Genomic DNA, 24,618 nt, shown 5'->3' with positions numbered 1-24,618 from the left:
TTGCAGCTTGTCAATCCGAAGGTTCAGGGTTCGATTCCTGTTAATGGCAATAGGTTGAGATGTCAATTCCGCTTCCATCTCTCTTCAATCTATTATGTTTCCAAGTCTCTCTCTCTCTCTTCAATCTATTTCCGTTTCCATGTCTCTCTCGCTCTCTCCCCTCTCTCCCTTCAATCTATTCCGTTTCCATGTCTCTCTCTCTCTTCAATCTATTCCGTTTCCATGTCTCTCTCTCTCTTCAATCTATTCCGTTTCCATGTCTCTCTCTCTCTTCAATCTATTCCGTTTCCATCTCTCTTCTCTCTCTCTCTCTCTCTCTCTCTCTCTCTCTCTCTCTCTCTCTCTCTCACTCTCTCTCTCTCTCTCACTCACTCTCTCTCTCTCTCTCTCTCTCTCTCTCTCTCTCTCTCTCTCTCTCTCTCATATTCACCAGGTCAGGTCTGTTGGTCCAATGGCTTCTCGCTTAAGTGTGTGCCTTAGAACCTCAAGGTTGCCAGTTCAAGCCCCACTTGATGCAGACTTCATTTAAGTTGCATTGCACACAACATGATTGTGTCAATTAATGCAAGTGCAATTGTTAAATATAACCTGAAATGCTTATTTGAGAGTATGTCTTTTCAATGTATGACATAGTTCATTCTGAAAATAGCCGATCTACAATCTCAAAACTTTTCAGATAGCAACGTGTTTCTGAGCTTGTAGATCGGCTGCTTTCACTGGTTCACTTTTATCTTCAACAGACAACCTCAGCCTGTACAAAGCTATAGCACTATAGGTAGCAGAGGTGGGACAAAGTCCCTATGTTGCAAGTCCCAAGTCGAGTCTCAAGTCTTTGCTCTCAAGTCCCGAGTCAAGTCCAAGTCAACACAGCCAAGTCCCAAGTCAAGTCCAAGTTCTCAGCTTTTTGTTTCGAGTCCCACACAAGTCCTTAGCATTTTGGTTCGAGTCCCACACAAGTCCTAACCTTTTGTTTCAAGTCCCAAACAAGTCCTAACCTTTTGTTTCGAGTCCCACACAAGTCCTAACCTTTTGTTTCAAGTCCCAAACAAGTCAAAATGTTAATTCAAGATATGTAAAGATTACATAAATCATGAGCATTTTTCACAATTTGCATTTGTTTTAAAACAAGGTTTCTTCCAGGCCAACAGAACGCAGATACTGTACTTTTAATTTCCTCCTTGAGAACAGGGTTTAAAAGGGCCCTTTTTAATGAATATAATGTAATTTTGTACAATCTGTATGGTAGAGTATGTTACTACAATATAACTTATACAATCAGGGTGGTTGTATTTTGTCTCCCTGCTCTTCTATTGAGACATTTAGATAATGTCAAAGGCCATGTCTCACCTAGACACAGGATCTGACACAAATTCAGTGTATCCTCTGATCAAGCAGGCAGGCTCTATTATCACAATGGTGAAATTTCAGCAATTGCACTGGAAACCGCGTTCAAATCCGGGGTAGAAGAGGAAATGTATATAGCGCTGAAGTGGTCAATGTATGTTTTGTATTAATAACCAAAATCTACAAAGTAACTGGTAGGCTACCTAAAGTTTTCAAATTATTGTAGTGGAGTAAAAGATATCTGCCTCTGATATGTATGTAGTTGAGTAGAAGTAGGTAGCTGATATATTGCACTTTTACCTTAGCGCTAGGTATACTCTTGGTTGCTTGTTTTTGCAGAAAATGCACATAGGACTTCTGGTGATTAGTAGTTTCGTTCCTATCTATGTTGAATGCACTTACTGTAAGTCGCTTTGGATAAAAGGTCTCTGCTAAATGACTGTAATGTAGAAGTAAAGTACTGAAAATTGCAAATACTTCAGTAAGTAAAAAATAAGTCAAAATTGTACTTAAGTAAAGTACTTGAGTAAATGTACTAGTTACTTTCCACCACTGGTATACTGTAGTTTGCATCTTAGCACGCCGTAATGTTAATGTGAAGTATAGGTCTTGGCCTTGCATACTGCTTTTCTCGTCTTGTCTTCCACCTTGTAATCTTTAAAACCGAAAGCTATAACTGCTTGACATTTTAGCAGTTGACATTTTATACCACCTGGCTTCAGTTCCGGCAGCGACGGCAGGAGTGAAGCCGGTGTGTTGTTTGTTTGGTAACGTGGCAACATGTGGGCCAGTGTTGCCAAGTATCGGGAGAGAAACAAGCGAACCGACTTCCAAAAACAAGCCAAAGTTTGTCCAAAAGTTAGGGTAAATAAGCAGCTTTGGCAACACTATACTAGGTGTCACTGACGGCCGGGATTTCTGACTAATAACATATAGTTGATGCACACTTTTTAAACATTTTTTGGCTTGCTTAAGTGACTTGAAAGTGACTTGAAAAGACTTGAATTTTCAAGTCAAGAGGGGCTCAAGTCAAGTCAAGTCTCAAGTCTTTAGCGTTCAAGTCAAGTCAAGTCTCAAGTCTTTGGCATTCAAGTCCCAAGCAAGTCCAAGTCTATTTTTGATTTGGTCAAGCAAGTCTAAAGTCATCAAAATCGGGACTTCAAGTCAAGTCGAGTCTCGAGTCTCGAGTCCAAGTCCCCACCTCTGATAGGTAGTGTTGCAGCTTGTCAATCCGAAGGTTCAGGGTTCGATTCCTGTTAATGGCAATAGGTTGAGATGTCAATTCCGCTTCATCTCTCTTCAATCTATTATGTTTCCAAGTCTCTCTCTCTCTCTTCAATCTATTCCGTTTCCATGTCTCTCTCTCTCTTCAATCTATTCCGTTTCCATCTCTCTCTCTCTCTCTCTCTCTCTCTCTCTCTCTCTCTCTCTCTCTTCAATCTATTCCGTTTCCATGTCTCTTTCTCTCTCTCTCTCTCTCTCTCTCTCTCTCTCTCTCTCTCATCTCTCTCTCTCTCTCTCTCTTCAATCTATTCCATTTCCATGTCTCTCTCTCTCTCTCTCTCTCTCTCCTCTCTCTCTCTCTCTTCAATCTATTCCGTTTCCATGTCTCTTTCTCTCTCTCTCTCTTCAATCTATTCCGTTTCCATGTCTCTCTCTCTCTTTCAATCTATTCCGTTTCCATGTCTCTCTCTCTCTCTCTCTCTCTCTCTTTCTCTTCAATCTATTCCGTTTCTCTCTCTCTCACTTTCTCTTCAATCTATTCCGTCTCTCTCTCTCTTCTCTCTTCAATCTATTCCGTCTCTCTCTCTCTCTCTCTTCAATCTATCCGTCTCTCTCTCTCTCTCTCTTCAATCTATTCCGTCTCTCTCTCTCTTCAATCTAATCCGTCTCTCTCTCTCTCTCTCTCTCTCTCTCTCTCTCTCTCTCTCTCTCTCTCTCTCTCTCTCTCTCCTCTCTCTCTCTCTCTCTCTATTCACTGGCCCCGTATTATCGCTGCTTGCAGCTATATTTTGTATTTATTCCTAGGCCCTGTGGCATACATCCCCTCTCTCTAGTATCATCAGACAATGTAAATCATGCCAGTGCATTTTGACGAAAGTCTCTGAAAGTTACTGTTCCCGTTTAAATCTTGTTGATATAAGCTTTCAATTATTCGCATCGCCTTCTTCTTCATAATAATTAAAAAAAGACTGGTTCTGTGGTGGCAGCCATCTTCTTGTAGAATAGTTTAAAGATGTGAAAAACACTCAGTAGAGCGGAGCTACTCCTTTCATGAACAACCTTGATGGCTCCAGACAATATCTGTACCGTAAGGTGCTACTTACATGTATCCCATTGAATCCAAGGATGTGTCATAAGACCAAGAAAACATCTTCAAGGGATCTTTGATCAAGAGCCAGAAGCTAAGGCAAAATAAATGCAAACATTTTTTCTAAATGGAGACTACAAAGCCCAATGCTATCAAAACGCCTATACTAAAGCCAAAGACATTGGGAATACAGGACCACCTGCAACAGAAACAAAAGGAATTGGGAGAACAACCAAAGTTATACTTTGTGACACAGTACAACACTAGAGCAAATAGAAGATAAGTTGGATAGCTCTATACCGAGAGACCATGAGGCTTTTTCAAGTGTGGTGAATGTAGTCACTGTGACGCCATGCACAGTAACAAACTAACAACTCCAAGGATGTTTGACTCAAGTAAAACGTATACCATAAAAGGATTAACTGCAAGTTGTGTAGTTTACAGCAGCACCTACAATGCCACCTACCAACCAGCATGTATGTTGACTTTTTCAGTTACTAAACATTTAAACCTTTAACCAGGGATCAGTAATTAAAGCTCCTTTCAACCTAAAGTATAATATGTTACCTGATTAGCTATTTAAATTGATCAGTGTGCAGTTTGCAGGTTTATAATGCTAATCCCATTACTTGTATAAAAAAAAATCTTTCACCCCTTGACCGTTGGTGTTAAAAAAGTAACACTTCCATAAACCTTCTGTTTTATAGATGTCCTTGGCCACTTGAAATGTCAGAAGTAATCATATTGATTACACTGCATTGCCCAACCATGATATGATAAGACCCATGATGATAGGAAGCGATATAGCAATATCTTTCCAAATAAATAACATTCGCTCATAAAGGGCACGTGAAACACTTGATGGTTGTGGAGTGTGAAGCAGTAGAAAGGAGTACAGGGGGGAACTCAAAGATGACAAGGAGCAACACACAAATTATGATAATATCTTTAAAGTACTTCAGGTTGGATGCAACATGGATGCACCGCCTTCAAACAACATGTCATTACAGGGTATCTTAGCATGGAACAACCTACCTACCTATAGCCATAAAAGAATGTCCTATCTTTTACATAATTTAAGCACCAGCTTAAAAAAAGGCTGCTAGACAATCAAACCAGCAAACACTCTTAAATTGTTTTGCACACATGATTTCACTATTTCAGTATTCTCCTTTATTTAAAGGGATATTTCACTTTCGATTTTGTCATTTATATCGTCTACTCAGGCTTTTGTGAGCCCCCCAGACAGTTTTCAAGTTGCTTGATTCAGTATTTAGATATTGATATTCATTTTATCAGACACGCCCCTTCCTATACAAACCCATTATAACTTCAAACTCAATTTTTAACATGTTAGATTCATCAAAAACAGCCGTCCTTGGTTCTGGTGACTCATTCTGCCCTTCTAATACGTGAGGGGGCCCGCGTTTTTTTCGATTTCTTTTTTCATTATTTTATTTAATGTCTTTATTATATATAAAAAAAATCATTTTCCAAAAATAATATAAAAAATAAATGAAAAAATCACACCCAGTGTGAAGTGGGCGGTGTGGTCATCACAGTGGTCATCACAGTGATTTTTTTTTTTAAGTGCATAGTCCCTATTTATAGGTTATTAATGTCATCATGTGTCTCGCTAGCCAATCACATTGCTGAATAGAGTCAGACAATCACAGTACAGCTAGGGGTGTACTAATGAGCCAATCACAGTACAGCAAATGTGTACTAATGAGGTGTCCCAACCCCACTTATAGGGGCGGCTGCACCGCCCAAAAGTAACGCGGTCTCCTCACATATTAGAAGGACAATATCAGTCACCAGAACCAAGGACGGGTGTTTCCGATTAATCTAACATGGTTAAAATGGAGTTTAAAGTTACAATGGGTTGTATAGGAAGGGGGCGTGTCTGATAAAATGAATATCAAATATCTAAATACTGACTCAAGCAACTTGAAAACTGTCCAGGGTGCTCCCAAAAGCCTGAGTAGACGATAAAATAAAAAAAATTGGTCTGTTATATTAAGTTATTAGCGTTGTACTTTTACTGTACTTATTTTGTATTCTGTCTTTACCTTGTATTTTGTCTTACATTCTGTGGTATCTTGTTGTATTGTTATATGTTAGGGACTATATGGATGATATATTTCCGATATATTTACACTGCATTCTTAACTGTACTGGACAATACTGTACAGTATTTATTAAAAATAGACAATAAGAACACAAGAGACAAAGGAACACAATATTCTTTCTGAGAGCTCAAGTTAGTTTTAGAGTTGATTTAAAACTTTTTATCCCAACTTTTGAAGCCTTGAACGGCTTGGCCCCAGAGTAGACTCCAGTGTATTTGACTCCCCATGTGCAGTCACAGGCCCTGAGGTCCTCAAATGCTGCTCTCCTGGTGGTTCCTAGAGCCACATTGAAAGACAAAGATGACAGAGTGTTTGCCATCAGCACCCCCGGACTTTAGAACACCCTCCCAGAGAAGATTAGAATGGCTAAATCTATCCTGAAATACAGTACACCAACACGAGCTAACAAGAAAGAAAAAAGTGATGAAAAGGCATTTGTTTAAACCAGACTATGCCATGCGTTTGCAAATGTCTCTATAAAATAAGAGACCACAACAAGGAGACAAATAATGACAACAATTAACACTATTGATTCCTTTTAGTTGTTTTTACCTTGTAAAGCACCTTGCTTTAACAAAGTCCCAATTTTTTTGTGCATGTACTGTATGTTTTGGTAAGAGTAAGAGAATCACAAAGATTTATTGTCACATTGTCCTTACAGGTGAACAACAACCCGCCATATAATCTTGCCTGCCTTTACTGGTGCTACTAAAATTAGCGTGGATGATAATCCATCATTGTTGCAGCTCAACCTTGTGGTGCAAAGTTGTTTTGCTGCTTTAAGTTAACTCTTTGTTGATCTTGTGGCTGTGTGCGACCTCAGCTCAGGAAAACTGCTTGTTAACTTTGAGAATTAGCCGCTGCTTGCCTCTAGCCACTAACTTATACACACTGTGCTACTGACTCTCTAAATTCTCTTCTTTCACTCGCTGCTGTTTATTCTATTTACTGCTTTATTTTCCCTTGCATTTCACTAATTTGCACACCTGAGTTTGGATATGCTGCTCCGCTTTGTTTAGACTGGGCCTTTGATCCCAGCACAACGACCGCACTGAAGGCCTGACTGAGTGACTAATTGTACTCTACTTTCGGATACCTTGATCATTCACTCCTCCCAGCAGCTGTTTTAATTGGCTATACACCTTTGTGCTGTATGTATAAGTGGCCCATTGCAGACATGGTTCTCACTCAGGAGTAGGACAGAATAATATTCTGTCCTACTCTGTCCTCTGTCCTCTCTCTCGTTCAGACACACATATTATGTGTGTCTGAACGAGAGAGAGGACAGTGGACCAGTGAGGATGCAATGAGTGATGGTGGTGAAGGATTTTAAATAGCCAGGGTCAACTATCCAAAGTAATGGGGAGTGTGGAAGAGAGGTGAATAATAGAGTGCAGGCAGGGTGGAATAGATGAAGGAAAGTGTCTGGAGGGGTTTGTGACAGAATGGTACCAGCAAGAGTGAGAGGGAAGTTGTATAAGACAGTAGTGAGACCAGCCATGCTGTACGGCTTGGAAACTGTGGCACTGACGAAAAGACAGGAGGCGGAGCTGGAGGTGTCATAATTGAGGATGCTACAATTCTCATTAGGGGTGACATGGATTGACAGGATCAGAAATCACTACATTAGAGGACCAGCCCAGGTTAGAAGGTTTGGGGATAAGACAAGAGAGGCGAGGTTGAGATGGTTTGGACATGTGCAGAGGAGGGATGAAGGGTACATTGGGAGAAGGGTGAAGATGGAGCTGCCAGGCAAGAGGAGAAGAGGAAGTCCAAAGAGTTATGGATTCAGTAAGAGAGGACATGCAGGTGGCTGGAGTGACCGAGGAATAAGCACAGAACAGAAACGGATGGAAACGTGATCCGCTGTGGTGACCCCGATGGGAGTTAGCCGAAAAAAGAAGAAGTTGATGCTCAATCTTGCGCAAAACCAGGCAGCTTCTTGCAATCTGATTTCTGTCTGAAACATTCTTTGGCTTAAAACTATAAATGTCACGAACAGTAACAGTATAAACAAATATAAACATTATTTTTGTCCACCCCTACTCCTTCAGCTCCTCTGTCTATCCACTCCTCTGACCCCATGTCTCGTTAGACAGGTTCTGCTACCAGGGTCTGGCTTATCATCACACTCTATAAGATTTGTTTTAAGGTTCAAAGTGCTGTTTATTGCAGTAAATAGATACCTTGTTGGGATACAGCTTGCATTTCACTCTTGTCTTTTCAATAAAGTGAAATAGTGGGAATATTTCTGCCCTGAAAATGTTAAACCTTCCACTGACATGTTATTGGTGTAGAATGAACTGTTTGCTGTGGTTTATAGAGGGTTAAACCTCGCACCACATTTTGGAATCGCATAAGCCTTACTTGAACAACAAGAACAAGAACTCTAATATAATAATATTACAACATTTCAAACAGTAACTCATTACACTTCTCCATTAATATTACATAATCGCTGCGTTTCGTAACTCGTTACCCCAGGGGACGGAGCGGGTAATTGTTAAGTATGTGGATAATTGCAGTGAGAGTATCAGCTTGCTCTCTGCCATCCTCTCTGAGTGATAAAAAGCCATTAGAAACTGGACACATTCGCTTTTCTTCACCACACGTGCACTTAATCCCATTATCTCTGCACTTGAAATACAACAAGCCAAAGTGTATTGTTTGACTAAAGGCAATCCCGAGAGTGGGCCTGTGTCTGTTCCTGCTCTTCAAATGTGAACCTGTTTTATTTACATGTTGACAGTTTTTTCACCTGCCATTTTCTGTTGCTTGTCTTTATTTTGGCAGCTGTATACAGTTGTTTTCTTACCAGTGAAACACAGAGCCCTTGTTAGAGGGGGTGGCCTGTCTTCTGGCTGTGGTTTCTCCTACCTGTCTTATTTATCACCTGCACTCTCTCTCTGACACGTTTAGGTTTGACACCACAATGGGTCCACTGGTGTTTGCTGACCAGTATCTGCAGATCTCTGCCAGGCTGCCGTCCCATAATATTTACGGACTAGGAGAGCATGTCCATAGAAACTATCGCCATGACACAAATTGGAGAACGTGGCCCATATTCACAAGAGATGCGTTCCCCAATGGGGTATGAAAAAGGACACACACCACCACACAAACACACAACTCTGAGAGTATGAGAAAAGTTACCCAAATGGACCCAGTTAAACTAATACTTAATATATGAATATATATATATATATATATATATATCTCAACAGGGAATTTAACTGTGTATATACACTGTATACAAAGACAAATAGAGGATTTTCTATACTGTATTACCGGCGAAGCACCTTCGCCTACTTCCAAATGTAAACTTTACAGAAACCGACCGACACAATCAGTTGGTGATTATCCGCTGACTTATGTGTTTTAAAAGGATCCCTGGCTAATTAGCCAAATATGCCGTAATAAATTAAATTGCCCTCTATAACTAAAATTAAAAAAAATTAAGACACCTTAAATATTATATTTATTTTATAAACAGTTCATCTTTCACTCAATAGAGGCAATGCCCGTCGCAAGTTGATGTCATTTGCCCATGTGTGGTCTAGAATTTATGGAATGCATGTGAAAATAAAAATCAACTTAATACTTAATAAGGTTAATATGAGCATCAAATCAATATTTTAAATGTTTCTTTTTGCACATGCATTCCATAAATTCCATAGAGCTAGACCACACAATGACATAATCAATTTGCGACGGGCATTGCCCCTCTTGAGTAAAAGATGAACTGTTTCTAAAATAAATAAAATGTTTGAGGTGTTTTACATTTTATATTTTAGTTATAGAAGGCAATTATAATGTATTAAGGCATATTTGGCTCATTAGCCAGGGATCCTTTTAAGAGACTGTGTGTGGCTGTTACTTGTTTGCGTGTGTCCGCTACATGTTTTTCTTGCTTCCCAACGGCGTCATAATTGGAACTCCTTTAATAGAATAGAAATACTTTATTTATCCATGATTAAGAAAGTTTAGCTGATTGGCAAAGTCGTCCCCTCAATTTTCTCTCTCTCTCTCTCTCTCTCTCTCTCTCTCTCTCTCTCTCTCTCTCTCTCTCTCTCTCTCTCTCTCTGTCCCATTCCTCCAGGGAACACACAACCTCTACGGACACTATCCCTTCTTCCTGTGTCTGGAAGACGAGAGCGGAAAGTCATTTGGAGTCTTTCTTATGAACAGCAATGCCATGGGTACGCGCACACACACACACACACACACACACACACACACACACACACACACACACACACACACACACACACACACACACACACACACACACACACACACACACACACACACACACACACACAGTATATTTTTAATACTTAGCAACTGAAATTCACATCAAGAAGTTCAACATTAAAGTAGATGTCTGATCTGTCCTTTGCTATAAGTCAAAGATGAAAGTCACTTAAAACAATGTACTGACATACACGTTTTTAGCAGAATTATTTTTAAGGAAGCAGAAAAATGCTTAATTCTAAGCAGCACATCCCTGGTCCTGTGTGCGTGTGCGTACGTGCGTGCGTGCGTGTGTCTGTCCCCTTTCAGAGGTGACACTGCAGCCAGCTCCTGCCGTGACCTACAGAACTATTGGAGGAGTTCTGGATTTCTACATTATTTTCGGAGACACACCAGAACAAGTGGTGCAAGAGTTCACCCTGGTGAGGCACAGCTATACCAATGGAATCAAGGCCAGGATGAAAAGTACACTCAGGAGTTTGCAGTGTTGGAAAACTGCTTTTCTGGCAACTATAATAGGCAACAGATGTCTAGAATTGTTCTTAAACTTATGACTCTTGACATTTATAAACATTTGGACTCCAATTTCACTCCACACTCTTGAGGGGTAAGCAGGTTGTCCTGTTGGTTAGAAATATCATTATGTATTGTATCTATTCTGGAGCATACCTGTACATTCAGCGATAATAAATATATACAAGCTGCGTTGTGAGCTTGTAGACCAGCTATTCATTATCGGTGGAGAGAGTTGGTGTGGAGGGGGAAAAGGAGCATACGTAGTGTAGAGCCCTGAGGGACCCCGGTCAATTAAGTATAGGGTTTAAGTGTTTAATGTACTTGTTGTCAACAGGTTCTTGAACAATACACTGGCCCTCTGCCTGTTCACTCGTACTGCAACTATTCCACAATCTCTGAATGCTATATAGAGTCTGGAACTACACCTCACGGAAGCTGTCATCTTTTTAAATATCTTTACACTTTATTTCATAATTTCTAATAAGCAGCGAGCTATATATGCTTAAATTATTTTGATTTATATTAGGACAAATTAGGACTGTAAAAACTGAACGGAAGGGGGAGGTGGCGTCACATCCGCTTCCCCCCTTAATCATTTTCAGAGCTTCCCCATGCTCCAGAGTCCAGACTGTATGACCTGAAGCATTTGAAAATGTATATATATTTAATTTATTTATTCCATAAAAAATGTTCATCACAATTGGGTTTGTGGGGAGGAGGGGCTTAGGGGGGGCTAAGCCTTCACCAGCCTGGAGCCGTCACTGGTGTCAGCTATGTGTCTACCTAAAATGTAATGTCTGTAACATTTGAGTCAGTGCAGGTGACAGTTTTTATGTGATGCATTGGCTTCTTACTGTATGTTCATTATGAGTTTGCTCTCCAAAGCCCTTTATCTTAACTGTGTGTGTGTGTGTGTGTGTGTGTGTGTGTGTGTGTGTGTGTGTGTGTGTGTGTGTGTGTGTGTGTGTGTGTGTGTGTGTGTGTGTGTGTGTGTGTGCGTGCGTGCACGCGTTTCCAGTTGATTGGCAGGCCTGTGATTCCTCCCTACTGGTCCCTGGGTTTCCAGATTTCTCGCTGGAACTACGGGAGTCTGGCGGAGGTGAAGAAAACAGTGGAGAGGAACCGCGCTGTAGGCCTACCATATGTAAGATTCCATCTGACTGCCTACTATTCTCCTGTCCATTTTTCTCTCTCTTTGTCAGTGGTTTGTCAACTTTTTATGCCTAAGTAAGTCACACCAATGGGCAGTCAAAATCAATCAAGCAATTTTTGCCAATATTTAAATTTAGTTTAAACATTTTGTAAAACCTATAATGACATCCCAAAAGGGACGCAGCATTGAAAGTGGTTCAACTATACATTTTAGAGTGTATAATTTGCCTCTGTATTGGGAAATGTGTGTGTGCAATTAAATAACTGACATTGACTTGTTTTGCATACAGTAGTTGTACAATACTAGCGCGACCCGCACCACTAGTATTGTTCAACTACTGTTGTGAAGTCTAGTAGGCTAGACGTTCATTGCAACAGCGGTGCGCGGAGGCGAAAACGAAAGTGAAACGTAACGTTGTCTTGACGGAGAGAGCATGGTCGAGAGAGCATGGTCGAGTGACCATCAATTTGTATTGAGAAAGAGAACGGAGAGAGCATGGGCGAGTGACCATCAGTTTGTATTGAGAGAGAGAGCATGAGGACCCGTATGAACCACGCAGACCCACAAACACACAGCCGCGCATGCGCGCCACTCTCTATTGTATATTAGGAAATGCTGCAATAATAATGTGTGGTTGTCACAAAATCCCATGGTACACCCGGACTTGTCTCACGGCATATCTGTGTGCCTTGGCACACCATTTGGGAACCACTGCTTTATGTTGCTCTACTGTCTGTCTGTCTGTCTGTCTGTCTGTCTGTCTGTCTGTCTGTCTGTCTGTCTGTCTGTCTGTCTGTCTGTCTGTCTGTCTGTCTGTCTGTCTGTCTGGAGAGAAACCAGCTACTCTAGACTGGGACCATCCTTAGGTCCTTGATATACAGCTACAGTAGTAATTGTAGGCTTCAGAGGGGTGCAGTTTTGCTGAAAAAATATCTCAAAATGTATGCTTATTATGATGCTATTCTTTGTTAATGTCCACTCTGTTAATCACATTGATTTTGTTCAAGTTGGCAATTCCTCTTCACAGTGCATGCCAAATTAACTTCCTCGGTTAGCCCAAAATATACCCCATTGATCCTGGCCTTTTAAAAAGCTGGTGAATAGGAAGAGAAATGGGACAATTAGCCTGCTGCACAAAAACAGGAAAATGGAGTGGGGACTACCTTTTGTTCCATTTGACTCCCTCTGTCTAGCTGTAGTGAATGGCTTTAGATGGACATGAGACTGTATATTGACTCCTGAAAGGTATATCATTATCTGTTGTTAAAGTTGACACAGGCTATCACGGTTACGTAACAACCACACTAATTAAAGTTTAATCACTGCACATAAAAAAGCTGCAGACATGGCTCGATAGAGATAACCTAATTTATATTATGCTATTGAGTCAAGGTACAGGCAAGTACATAGGAAAATGGTTTTACTCCGTGGCATCACAGTCTCTTGTTGGTATGAAAGTCAAATCAGGAGAGGAGATATTCTTGTCACGTACTGTTAAGTCCACACCACAGTGTTTACTAGGACAATAAAGACTGACTTACATGTTAATGTTTCAATGTCGAGGCTTTTTCCCCCATCTCCATATACTGTATCTGTCCATCATTCAGCCACACACCCATGTATGCACATGAAGCACGCACAAATATACATAGGAACACAGACGGACACACATACTTATACACATAGCCTAAACATACTGTAGACACACACACGCTCTCACACACACACACACACACACACACACACACACCCCCACACACACACACACACACACACACACACACACACACACACACACACACACACACACACACACACACACACACACACACACACACACACACACGCGTGTCTTTGGACATTCACAGGCATGCACACAGAGAGCAGAAAATAGTCTTTGGGTCTTACTGTAAGCACTGTTATCAGCCGATACACAGACTGTTAGTGAGAGGCCACAGGGCATAATCCAGCGACAGTATCACAAGCCTGGGATCATTACCCATCAACACCTCTCTGGGAACCAGAGACATGTGATATGGCTTTCACCTTTTCCTTTTTTCCTCCTCTTTTCTTTTTCCATTGATCTCTCCCGGAAAGAAGGGAATTCCAGCAGTACAGGGGTAGAATTCAAGCCCTGTGTGTGTGTGTGTGTGTGTGTGTGTGTGTGTGTGTGTGTGTGTGTGTGTGTGTGTGTGTGTGTGTGTGTGTGTGTGTGTGTGTGTGTGTGTGTGTGTGTGTGTGTGTGTGTGTGTCACCTCAAATTGATGTGTGAGTGTTTCTGTGTGTATGTGTTTGTGCGTGCATTCTTTCTTTCTGGGGAATGTCTCCCTTTTTAGTGCAGTCTCCCTTTTTAGTATTTCCTCATCGCGGTTACCTCAATCCCAATAGGAAATGTTGGACAAACCTTTCACTGCTTCTACAGTGACATTATGTACTGGGATGGATTTCTGGACTTCCAGAATAACAGCTAGGTGGAAAATTGAAGGCCGTCGATACTCAACCTTGCCCACTGCTTGTTAAATATGAACATCTCTTCCTCTACTGGTGTGGTTCAGAGGCAGGAGGCTTAACTATTATATTGTCAACATGAGACGTGATATGAAGCAGGGGGCTCGATAGACTGTCGGACGGATAGGGGTGGCCTTTAGCTTGACGGGATAATCCAGCTTTCCGTCAAATGATGGAGAGTGTACTATAGGCCCCTCAGTTCAATCTTCTGGACCGGTAGTTATCAAGCGTCTCCAAATATTAGTGATGATCGAAGATCAATCAACTGAGATCCCTTTGTTAGCTCGTTTATCCTGGCCTGAATTGTCCTCTGGAAACCATTTCCCCTCGGAGATAAATATCACCTCAGGTGGACTTTTTCCTTAGCCTGGCACTGGCAGACTGATCACGTGGGATCACTCACATGTTCCTCCACGATATTGTGGAGGAACGTGTGAGTAATCCCACGTTATCGGTCTTGCAATGCCAGGCTACTTTTTCATGCCTTAGAGCAGTGGTTGTCAACCAGTGGTCCTGGGGGGAGGGGTACCAGGGGGTCCCCAGCAAAATTAGTTAACATATCACAATCATTTTAACCACTTAGCTTTGGCCATTCAAAAATAGCAGATCTACAAGCTCATAGTGCGGCACCGAGTGCCACTCTATGAGCTTGTAGATCTGCTATTTTTTTTAAATCTTGAAAATGTGTGCATATCTTTGAATATATATATATTTTTAAAGAGAACATTTTTAACTAAAATCTTTGCTTCTGGGGGTCCCTGGCACAACATTTTCAGATGGGGGTCCGCGGCCAAACGTATATCAATTTAGGGGTCCTTGGCATGAAAAAGGTTGAAAACCACTGCCTTAGAGCAGTGGTTCTCAAAGTGGTGTCCAGGGACACCCAGGGGTCCTTGAAGGGGTTCCAGGTGGTCCCCAGCAAAATGAGGAAACCACTTCACCACTTTAATGAAAAAAGCAGATCTACAAGCTCACGTGTTGTGATATGACGCGTTGTGAACTTGTAGATCTGCTATTTTTTAAACCGTTTTGAAAATAATTCCTGGGAAAGAGGGGGCTTGCGACTCACTTTCAAAGTTTTAGTCACACTCACAGCAGTAATACATACGTTTTGACCTTGTAGTATTTTTGAAGGTCACTTGTGTCCCCTCTTGTTTTGCCTTGATGTTTTTCATGATTCCGTTTTTGCAGTTGGCTCAGCACCAAAAAAAACGAGGATGTGCGTTATTTATTCTTTGAAATTTTGAATAATTTAAACATTTTATGATGGTATGATGGTCCCTGGCACAACATCTTTTCAGATGGGGGTCCGGGTATGGGCTCAATTTAGTGCCAATATTATGTTGTACTTGTAAAAAGATTTTGTATTTGTAAACAAATTTTGTATTTGTAAAAATAATTTGTACTCGTAAAAAAAATATTTGTATTCGTAAAAAAAAGATTTGTATTCGTAAAAAAAAGATTTGTATTCGTAAAAAAAAGTTTTGTATTTGTAAGCAAAAGATTTTTATTCGTAAAATGTGTCCATAAAAAAAATATTTTAAACTTTTTTGCTATATATATTTTTTTGTGTGTTTGCAACATGTGTTAAACATGTTGTAATTGTAGAATTATATTTACAATGAACATTGTGACCAGAAAAAAACAACAGTTTGCTCGCTCGAAGATCTGTTCTACGGATTGCAAAACTTTATTTTTGGCACTCTGCACTTCCGGGTATGAGCCAATCACGTGAGGCCTTTTCCACTACCCAATCATAAATAGGCGGGTGCAGTTATGAAAAATAAGCACCTTACCCAAAACAAATTGCAACAAAACGTTTTTCAACAGTTTTTTGTAGTATTAGGTGTCCTTAATAACATACTAAAAGTTTACCAAAGTTTGATCACTGGAAAGGTGTTATTTTCAAGATGGCGTCCAAAATGGCCAAAAAAATCTTTAAAATAACCCCTTCATTATTTATCCTAGACAAGTACTTTTTGTGTCTAACCCTATGTTTTGGGGGCATAGAAATCCACAGGACTTGTCCAAATTGCAGAGATACATTTAGATAATTGTGAAATCCAATATTTAGTTTTTGACTCTATTAAAACCCTCTGAAATGTTCACCCGTTTCAACTAGTTATATTTGTTTTACTGGAACAAGGCTTCAAGATATCCTCAAAACACAACAAAACAATAGTCACAATTTTCAGTCATTCAGAAGGTGGCAGAGAAAGAGAATATTGTCAGTTGATATAGTATTGCTTGCAATATTGAAACATTTTGGGTAGCTCTGCGGATCAAATGTGAATCAAAAGTGTGTTTAGAAGAAAATTCAAAATGGCGGAAAATCTATCCTGACGCTATCCTGACACAAATTTTTATTTTACGACCTACGGTTCAAAAGTTATAGGCCAAAACGTAAAGGGGGCTTTTATAGCGCCACCATGAGGCAGACTGGTGTACTTTTGTTTTTGGATAATTTCGGACTAAATTATGAACCTCCCCTCCAAGCCTTGTAACTCTAGCCCTTACAGTTTCTGAGAAAAAAATACTTGAAATCGAGTTTTTTTTATTTTCCCATTAAAGTGGATGGGGAAATTTAATGCACTAATAAATTAATATCAATTAAACTATGTAACCAATCTCTTAGCAAAATACACACGCACGATTCCCGGTGAAGCCGGTCATTTTGACATATGGCATGTGGGATAATGAGTGTCCTAGTCTCACACTCAATCAAACTCTGCAGCCGCACTGAGGCCCCCTGACATTACCTGTTTGCTTTCTAAACTCGATCTAGCCTTTGATTACCTTTCAATAAAACCATATTTGATAGACATAGGTATCACCTACATGTTACTGATTATAGGGAATGTTATATTATTGTAATCCGTTGTTTATTTCCTGAGCAATGGAATTATGTTGCAGCTAAAACTCTTGGGGTTGCAACATGGCAACCCCGTTTGCCATGTTGCCATGGAGACCTATGGATCTTTATGATTGGGTAGTGGAAAAGGCCTCACGTGATTGGCTCATACCCGGAAGTGCAGAGTGCCAAAAATAAAGTTTTGCAATCCGTACAACAGATCTTCGAGCGAGCAAACTGTTGTTTTTTTCTGGTCACATTGTAAATATAATTCTACAATTACAACATGTTTAACACATGTTACAAACACACAAAAAAATATATATAGCAAAAAAGTTTAAAATATTTTTTTTATGGACACATTTTTATCTTACGAATAAAAATCTTTTGCTTACGAATACAAATCTTTTATTTACGAATACAAATGTTTTTTTTACGAGTACAAATTATTTTTACGAATACAAATATTTTTTTTACAAATACTAAATTTGTTTACAAATACAAAGTCTTTTTACAAGTACAACATAATATTGGCACTAAATTGAGCCCATATCCGGGGCCAAATTCATATCAATTTGGAAAATGCTTGAGAACCGCTGCGGTAGAGGACAACTGATCATGATTCATGCAGGGCTGTCACGATCATGAAACTTTACTTGACGATTCATTGTCACTCAAATAATTGTGATTAAGGATTTAATTGTGTTTTTGGCATTGAATATCGGTACATTCTGTCTTTTTAGGCTTCGTAAACAAAAGGTGCTCAGGGCAGATATGACAAACAAAGAAGTGACTGACATATTGAATAACTAAACTTTCAACAACGAAACATTTGTGGAAATAACTGATCTACAAGCTCACAACATGCGGCAATGCATTGTGAGCTTGCCGCTATTTTTTGAAAATGTTTGAACAACATTATGACAATCATGCCGATTATACAAAGTAATTGCGATTAACTCAAATAATTGCCATCAGATGACTATGTTATAACTGTGACAGGCCTATGTGCAGGTACAAAGCCTCTCAGAATACGACTGCATTGCAGAGGTCAGGTGAAATTCAAATCAAGAAATGTGGTGAGCCCTGACATAGTAATCTCAGAATGACCGTGTCGGACAGCTCCAACGCCATAATACGCAACACCGACAGAAACAATAGCGAACACGGTTTGAAATAATGTGTTCTGACGATCCGCCCACAGACAAAACGCCTCTGACCCCCTTTCAATATTTTACTCTGATAATCGCCAATATGTCTTCCCTGTCTGAAACGCATTAGGATGCAGCTGGTTCCACTCCTTCCGTACTCAGGGACATATTTGATATCCATCAGATAGACCACAGAGGGCATTATCACATTCTCCCTAATATGTCTGGAGCTGATTACCATTAGGGGGAAAGATCTGGCAGGGCTTGCCAACCATCTGCTCCGATATGGAGAAGAATTTGGCAGCCAACAGACAGGCAGAGAGAGAGAGAACGAGCATGAAGACACACCCAAACCCGAAAGGTTTTTTTTAAATACTTTATGTGATAACATTTACAGGGTCCTCACAAACTTCTGAAACACATTAGCCAAGATGCTAGCACTTACATCAAGGTCCCCCGGCTGAATGGACACATGCCAGCTGACAGAGAAGCTATAGCTGCTAAAGCATCTTCATGTGATGCATAGCCACGCGCAACCAAGTAACTCACTATATCAAGCCCTTAACAGTCTTAACAGGGTCTTTTTCCAACTTGAGGCCGGGCCCGATAGCTCCGGTAGCTTAGCGTCTAGCTCCCGCTTAGAAGCGATTTACCATCACAGGTCGAAATCAACGCATTCAGCAGACCGTTGGCATTGACTTTTAGCTGGCCACGGTGTGCTCGTGGGAGAACGGTTTGGGAGTGCCTGTGTTGTAGCATGGGCGGCGACGTCGAAGCGCTCGCTCTGTCTCATGCCCGCCGGAAAAATAACGTGACTTTCGCGAACGTACTGATTTTCCATACGAGCTGCAGCACTAGACTGCAACATCTATAGTTTGCGTCGCACCGCCGATCCGACTGATATGCCCATATATGGAGATCTCTGTCTGTGTCAGCCCTTGTCCCTTTTATGCCCATAATGGAGATCCCTGATGTCATCAGTGTATGCCTATATATGGAGATCTCTGTATCTGTCAGTCCGTGTCCCTTTTATGCCCATATATGAAGATCTCTGTATCTATCAGTCCCTGTACCTTTTGTGGCCATATATGGAGCTGACTGATGCCATGATGACACATTTAGGTTAGACAACACACTCCAAATTTGGGCGTAGCTGCATTGGGAATTCCTTCTTTGGTTATGGCTGAGTCATGGTGACCACTGATTGTGGACCACTGATTGTGAAACAGTGATCTACAGTTGCCAGACATACTGGGGGGATGCATTAATTAAAGTGTTGCAAATGCAAATATTTGAGTGGATGAGTCCAAGTTACATACAGGTATGAGTGGGCACTAGTGATGCGCGGGTCGGTTTTTTCACGCCCCGCCCCGCCACGGAACCCAACCCACCTCAACCCACCCCGCGAACCCATATATAAATCTATGGCTCAACCCGCCCCGCAACCCACGGGCCGGGTTGAGCCCTGCGGGTCGTACCTATAATTCTGTAAAATCATGGTTAGAAAATAATCCCCAAGTGTATTCAAACTGTTTTATTGTTATTATTCTTATTCTTATTACGAATAAAGACAAAACAAGAGCATGTGATTTATTTATTTTTTTGCGCGTGAGAGCGGCTGACCCGCTCACCCACAGCCCGCATAATTGCCTCTGAAATTCTGACTCGACCCACCCGCGGGTCCCGCGGGTTACGGGTCAACCCGCGCATCACTAGTGGGCACATTAAACACGTAACAAGTTTCACTTGTTTGAATACATAGTTGCCTATTCGAATGCAGATATCACTTTAATACATGGGAGCTGTGCCATGTTAGAATTTCCAATTAGGTTTGGGATTTTTGATGAGATACAGTAGACATAGGTAAGAAGTACAGTAGTGCATTTTGAATAAAGACATCAATAGACTTATGTAACACAATGCGTGGCAGCGGTTAGCTGTCGCCATTGTGGAAGTATTACTCTAAATTGAGTGATGTTAATAAAAATGTTGTAGGCCTACAGTAGGTGAGCCAGTTTGTTTTTGAAATTGTGACATTGCAGAATTGCCAATTCTTTCCATGCCAAGAACTCCAAATAACCTGGCCCCCCTACTGTGAAATTGGCTTAAACAATAATGTTGATAAAAAAAAGGCAAAATAGGGATGCACATTGATCACGTTTATATAACCACATGCTGAATACGTGTTCAACTGAAATATAGTTTGTGGTTTGCACTTTGTCATATCTTCCATTTTCTACAATATACAGAAACCATGTAATTCACAACACCTTTTTCTAATGTCCTCTTGTGTTTCACCTCCAGGATATTCAGTACACTGACATAGACTACATGGAGGACAAAAAGGACTTCACTTATGACAACGTCAAGTTCAGAGAGCTGCCTCAGTTTGCCGACTACCTGCATGAGAAGGGCCAGAGATACATCCTTATCCTGGTAAGATGCACCTGAATCCTGAAGATTCATTATAGATTGTGCGACACTAGACCACTCGGAAACGATGCAAGTCATAAACGATAACCCTAATCCTCAGTTGACCATGCTAGTGAATGATACGACTGATAAACTCGAACAGGGCTCTGCTTGGAGCAGAGGTCTTCACCAGACTGGGTGGCCTACTTGTGTCAGTCGTGGGTTCTAGCCTGCAGAAACACATAGTCGTCTTCTCCCGGCCCGTCGACCTGGCAAAGACAAAAAGCACAACTAGCCATGGAAATGATCAGCATCCTCCTGCCTTGGCCATTTAAAGTGTAGGTCTACCAGCCAACTCACAAGTGTGAATGGCCTGTATGTTCTTCAATAACTTCATTTATTGTCACCCCCAGGATCCAGCAATCGCCACCAGTAGGAGGGTAGGGAATGCATCATATGACTCCTATGATCGTGGAACAGAGAAGAATGCCTGGGTCACTGAGTCAGATGGGAAAACACCTCTACTGGGAGAGGTTAGCATTTTGTGTGTGTGTGTGTGTGTGTGTGTGTGTGTGTGTGTGTGTGTGTGTGTGTGTGTGTGTGTGTGTGTGTGTGTGTGTGTGTGTGTGTGTGTGTGTGTGTGTGTGTGTGTGTGTTTGTTTTTGAGTGAACACTTCATAAATGAATTCAAAAAGAAAAACGCTCAACAGATACCAAAGGCTTGTTTCCATTGTGGTCCTTTTGGGGAAGGGATGCATCCCTTCCCCAATGTTTGTGAATAGATCTCCAAAGCAAGTTATAAATACGAATGAGAAATATGCTTGCAGTGTGTGTATGTCTTATATCTCCATGCATCCTCATTTTGGATGAACCCATCCGCATCCTGATATATCTGATCCTTCATATATCAGAGAGTATGTGTTTAGAGAGCCCCCCCGCCCCCCTGAGGGGCTTCTAAGCCTGCCATTCACATGCTTTTTTAAGTAGCTTTTGATTACCCATATGATGAATCCCCTCCCCCCACCACGGCCGCACACACACACACACACACACACACACACACACACACACACACACTAATACTGTAGCTCTTTTCATGCTGTTTAATGGAGGTCAAACATAGACATTGATTCCACATTACTGTTTAATCTTAAAATGTTCTGCATCACAGAATGTGTGTGTGTGTGTGTGTGTGTGTGTGTGTGTGTGTGTGTGTGTGTGTGTGTGTGTGTGTGTGTGTGTGTGTGTGTGTGTGTGTGTGTGTGTGTGTGTGTGTGTGTGTGTGTGTGTGTGTGTGTGGCGGGAGTTTTCCAACTGTGCATTAAAGTGCATACATTTCTCTTCTGTCTATTCTCAGTTGTTTGTGCTTTACGTGGGGATGCTTTATATTATTTGTGTGTGTGTGTGCACGCACAAGCACATCCATACACATGTGCATGTGATAAGAAAGACAGAACTTAAAACATTTGTAGGATTTTTTCCCCATAATTTAGCTGCTGTATTCTGCTGCTAAATTCAGAGGAGATGTTTGAATAATGACCTGTGGGGTGCAGTAGGTGTGTCATTGACAGCTGGATCTCAGAGACGGTGGCTAATTGCTAGCAAAGATTAGAATAAAAGCTTTGGCCAGTCACCTGACACAGTAAAATCCTCAGTGTTCATTTATTCATTCGTATTGTAACTCTGATACTACACAAATGAAACCAAATGGACCTGTAACTCAGAGTTAAATGAACACTTTCAATGTGTATGTTTCCATGCAATAGTGAGTAAAACATAGTGTTTGGATGTCACAGATGTAGTACCGTTAGTTTGAGCAAGACCCGGTAAGAACGTGTTGTGATTGGCCAGTAGTCACTGTGAGGCGCGTTCAAGATTGATGTTGATCCGTCCAGGCAGAAGACATGATTCTACTAGTTTTCATCATAGTGAGCTACAATAGATTAAAGTTGAGATAGTTGTCGTCTTGTGCTGCAGCAACATGAAAATGTATACATTAAAGGATCTACACCATGAATTTCAAAAATAATAATAATATTTAATATCATATTGTTTATGTCCCTCAAACGTTTTTCACAAGGTTTGAGCCTAAATCAAGCCTCGGATATACTCATTACAACTAACTTCTCTCTGGCTTATAAAGCACTTTCACCTGCAATACCACATTGTCCTGTTTGGCACGGGCGCTATTGAGCCAGTTTGTATGCATGTTATCTCCTGGTTCTGTGGGTTCAGGGTGCAAATCAGTTTGGCCTGTTTTGAGACCAATTTACAGAAAACTTGATTTGCTGTGAAAGCCTGAGTGTTCAAACTGGGGTATTTTTGGGGATAGAAGAGAGGTAGGGGAGACCAAAAACACACAAAAAAGAAGAAAAAGTTCAAATTCATGGTGTAGTCCCTTTAATATTGAAGCAAAAATAAATAAACAAATAAACAAGTAAATAAATAAATACAAGTAACTCAAAAGTCACACACAAGTAACTACAGTAGTAACATAACTAGTTACTTCTATAATGCAGTACCTAGTAGTAAGTAAATAAGTTACTTTTTGAAAGCAGTAACTAATTTAGAAGTAGCTATAAACTGATTTTTTTAGTATCTTGCCCAACACTGGAGAGGAGAGTAGTGTTAGCTAACGCGTGAGCTGCAGCTTCTGTACCGGTTGGCAGTGGGTTAAAGGTTGGGGAGGAGCGAGAAAGGAAGGACCCACCTGATAAGACAGATGGGGACAACTGGGGACGATCAATACTCTCTGACCTTGGGTTTCTGTCCACCTGCCATAAAGCCTGTCTACAAATCTGTGTGTGTGTGTGCTTGTATGCAGGAGCATATTTTTTTCATGATGGCAAATCTTTCATGTTTGTGCATTTGTAGATGGGTGTGTGCGTGCGTGCGTGTGTGCGTGCGTGTGTGCGTGTGTGTGTGTGCATGCGTGCGTGTGCGTGCCTGCGTGTCCATGTGAGCATAATTCAAGCCTCGACTATAATGTGGGCTATAAAATTCCTTGTGGTGAATGTACAAGCTGTCTTTTACAGACTGGATTGTGAGATTTTGATATCTACAATGGTGTTGGACAAGGTCACACATGCACGCACACACACACACACACACACACACACACACACACACACACACACACACACACACACACACACACACACACACACACACACACACACACACACACACACACACACACACATATACATATACATATACACACACACACACACACACACACACACACACACACACACACACACACACACACACACGCGCACAGTGATCTCTGCCTTTCTCAGTGGATTAATCATCGCTCTCAATGTATGTCATTAAGGACAACTTCTAACACACAGTCGCGTCTGGAGAGTTCTATTGCATTATTGATTTCTCTCTTTTGGCCCTGTCTCTCCACTGCCTTTCTTTCTTCCTGCGTCTCGTCCTCCACAATCACGCCCCCTCCCTCACTTCATCTCCATTCTCATCTCCTTGCGAGTGTTTGAGCTGTTCCTCTGACATTGCTATTGCGTTTTTTTCGGCAGTTCCCACTAGCCCCATGGCATGTAATCACACCGTGGTTGCATTCCACAAAGATGGCTCAAGATATCTTGAACTTAAACTTGAAGGCTGACTTGGTTGAGCCAGATGCAGGCAGCATCTCCAGGATTCTCGGTTCCACACAGCAGCTGATTATAATTTAGGGATCAGGATCGATCAAGCTGGGATAGTTTAAACCCAAACCTTGCATGTTGGCGGTGAACTTTTTAAGGCCATCTTCAAATGAACACAGAAAAAAACACAAGCACACTTCTCAGTCCCAACTTGAGTTGGACAGTAATGACCGAACATATTGTGATGCCTCTGTGCCTCAATATGGTGGACTGTGAAACTGTCCACCATACTGTGAAAAGTCCTGTTAGGAGGGCACACTTATTTTGTCCACATCCTTATTGCATGAAATATCAAATGTAAATAATCTGATGTAA

At 41.1% G+C, this 24,618-nt stretch overlaps 1 protein-coding gene across 1 annotated transcript in view; it reads left to right on the top strand.

The window, feature by feature from the left end:
* Positions 1-24,618, top strand: part of si (sucrase-isomaltase) — a gene marked incomplete at both ends in the record, with an annotated part of 124,416 nt that overhangs the window by 16,008 nt on the left and 83,790 nt on the right. The window contains 6 exons of the mRNA XM_080429099.1: positions 8,707-8,878; positions 9,887-9,986; positions 10,351-10,463; positions 11,576-11,701; positions 20,525-20,656; positions 21,046-21,165. Of these exons, the coding sequence (XP_080285225.1) occupies positions 8,707-8,878; positions 9,887-9,986; positions 10,351-10,463; positions 11,576-11,701; positions 20,525-20,656; positions 21,046-21,165 (763 nt within the window). The remainder of the gene's footprint in view (positions 1-8,706; positions 8,879-9,886; positions 9,987-10,350; positions 10,464-11,575; positions 11,702-20,524; positions 20,657-21,045; positions 21,166-24,618) is intronic.

The sequence above is a fragment of the Gymnoscopelus braueri genome, assembly GCF_963280865.1.
Source record: "Gymnoscopelus braueri genome assembly, chromosome: 5".
Lineage (NCBI taxonomy): Eukaryota > Metazoa > Chordata > Actinopteri > Myctophiformes > Myctophidae > Gymnoscopelus > Gymnoscopelus braueri.
The sequence above is the reverse complement of the archived record's forward strand: the minus strand, read 5'-3'. Positions and strand labels throughout refer to the sequence as shown.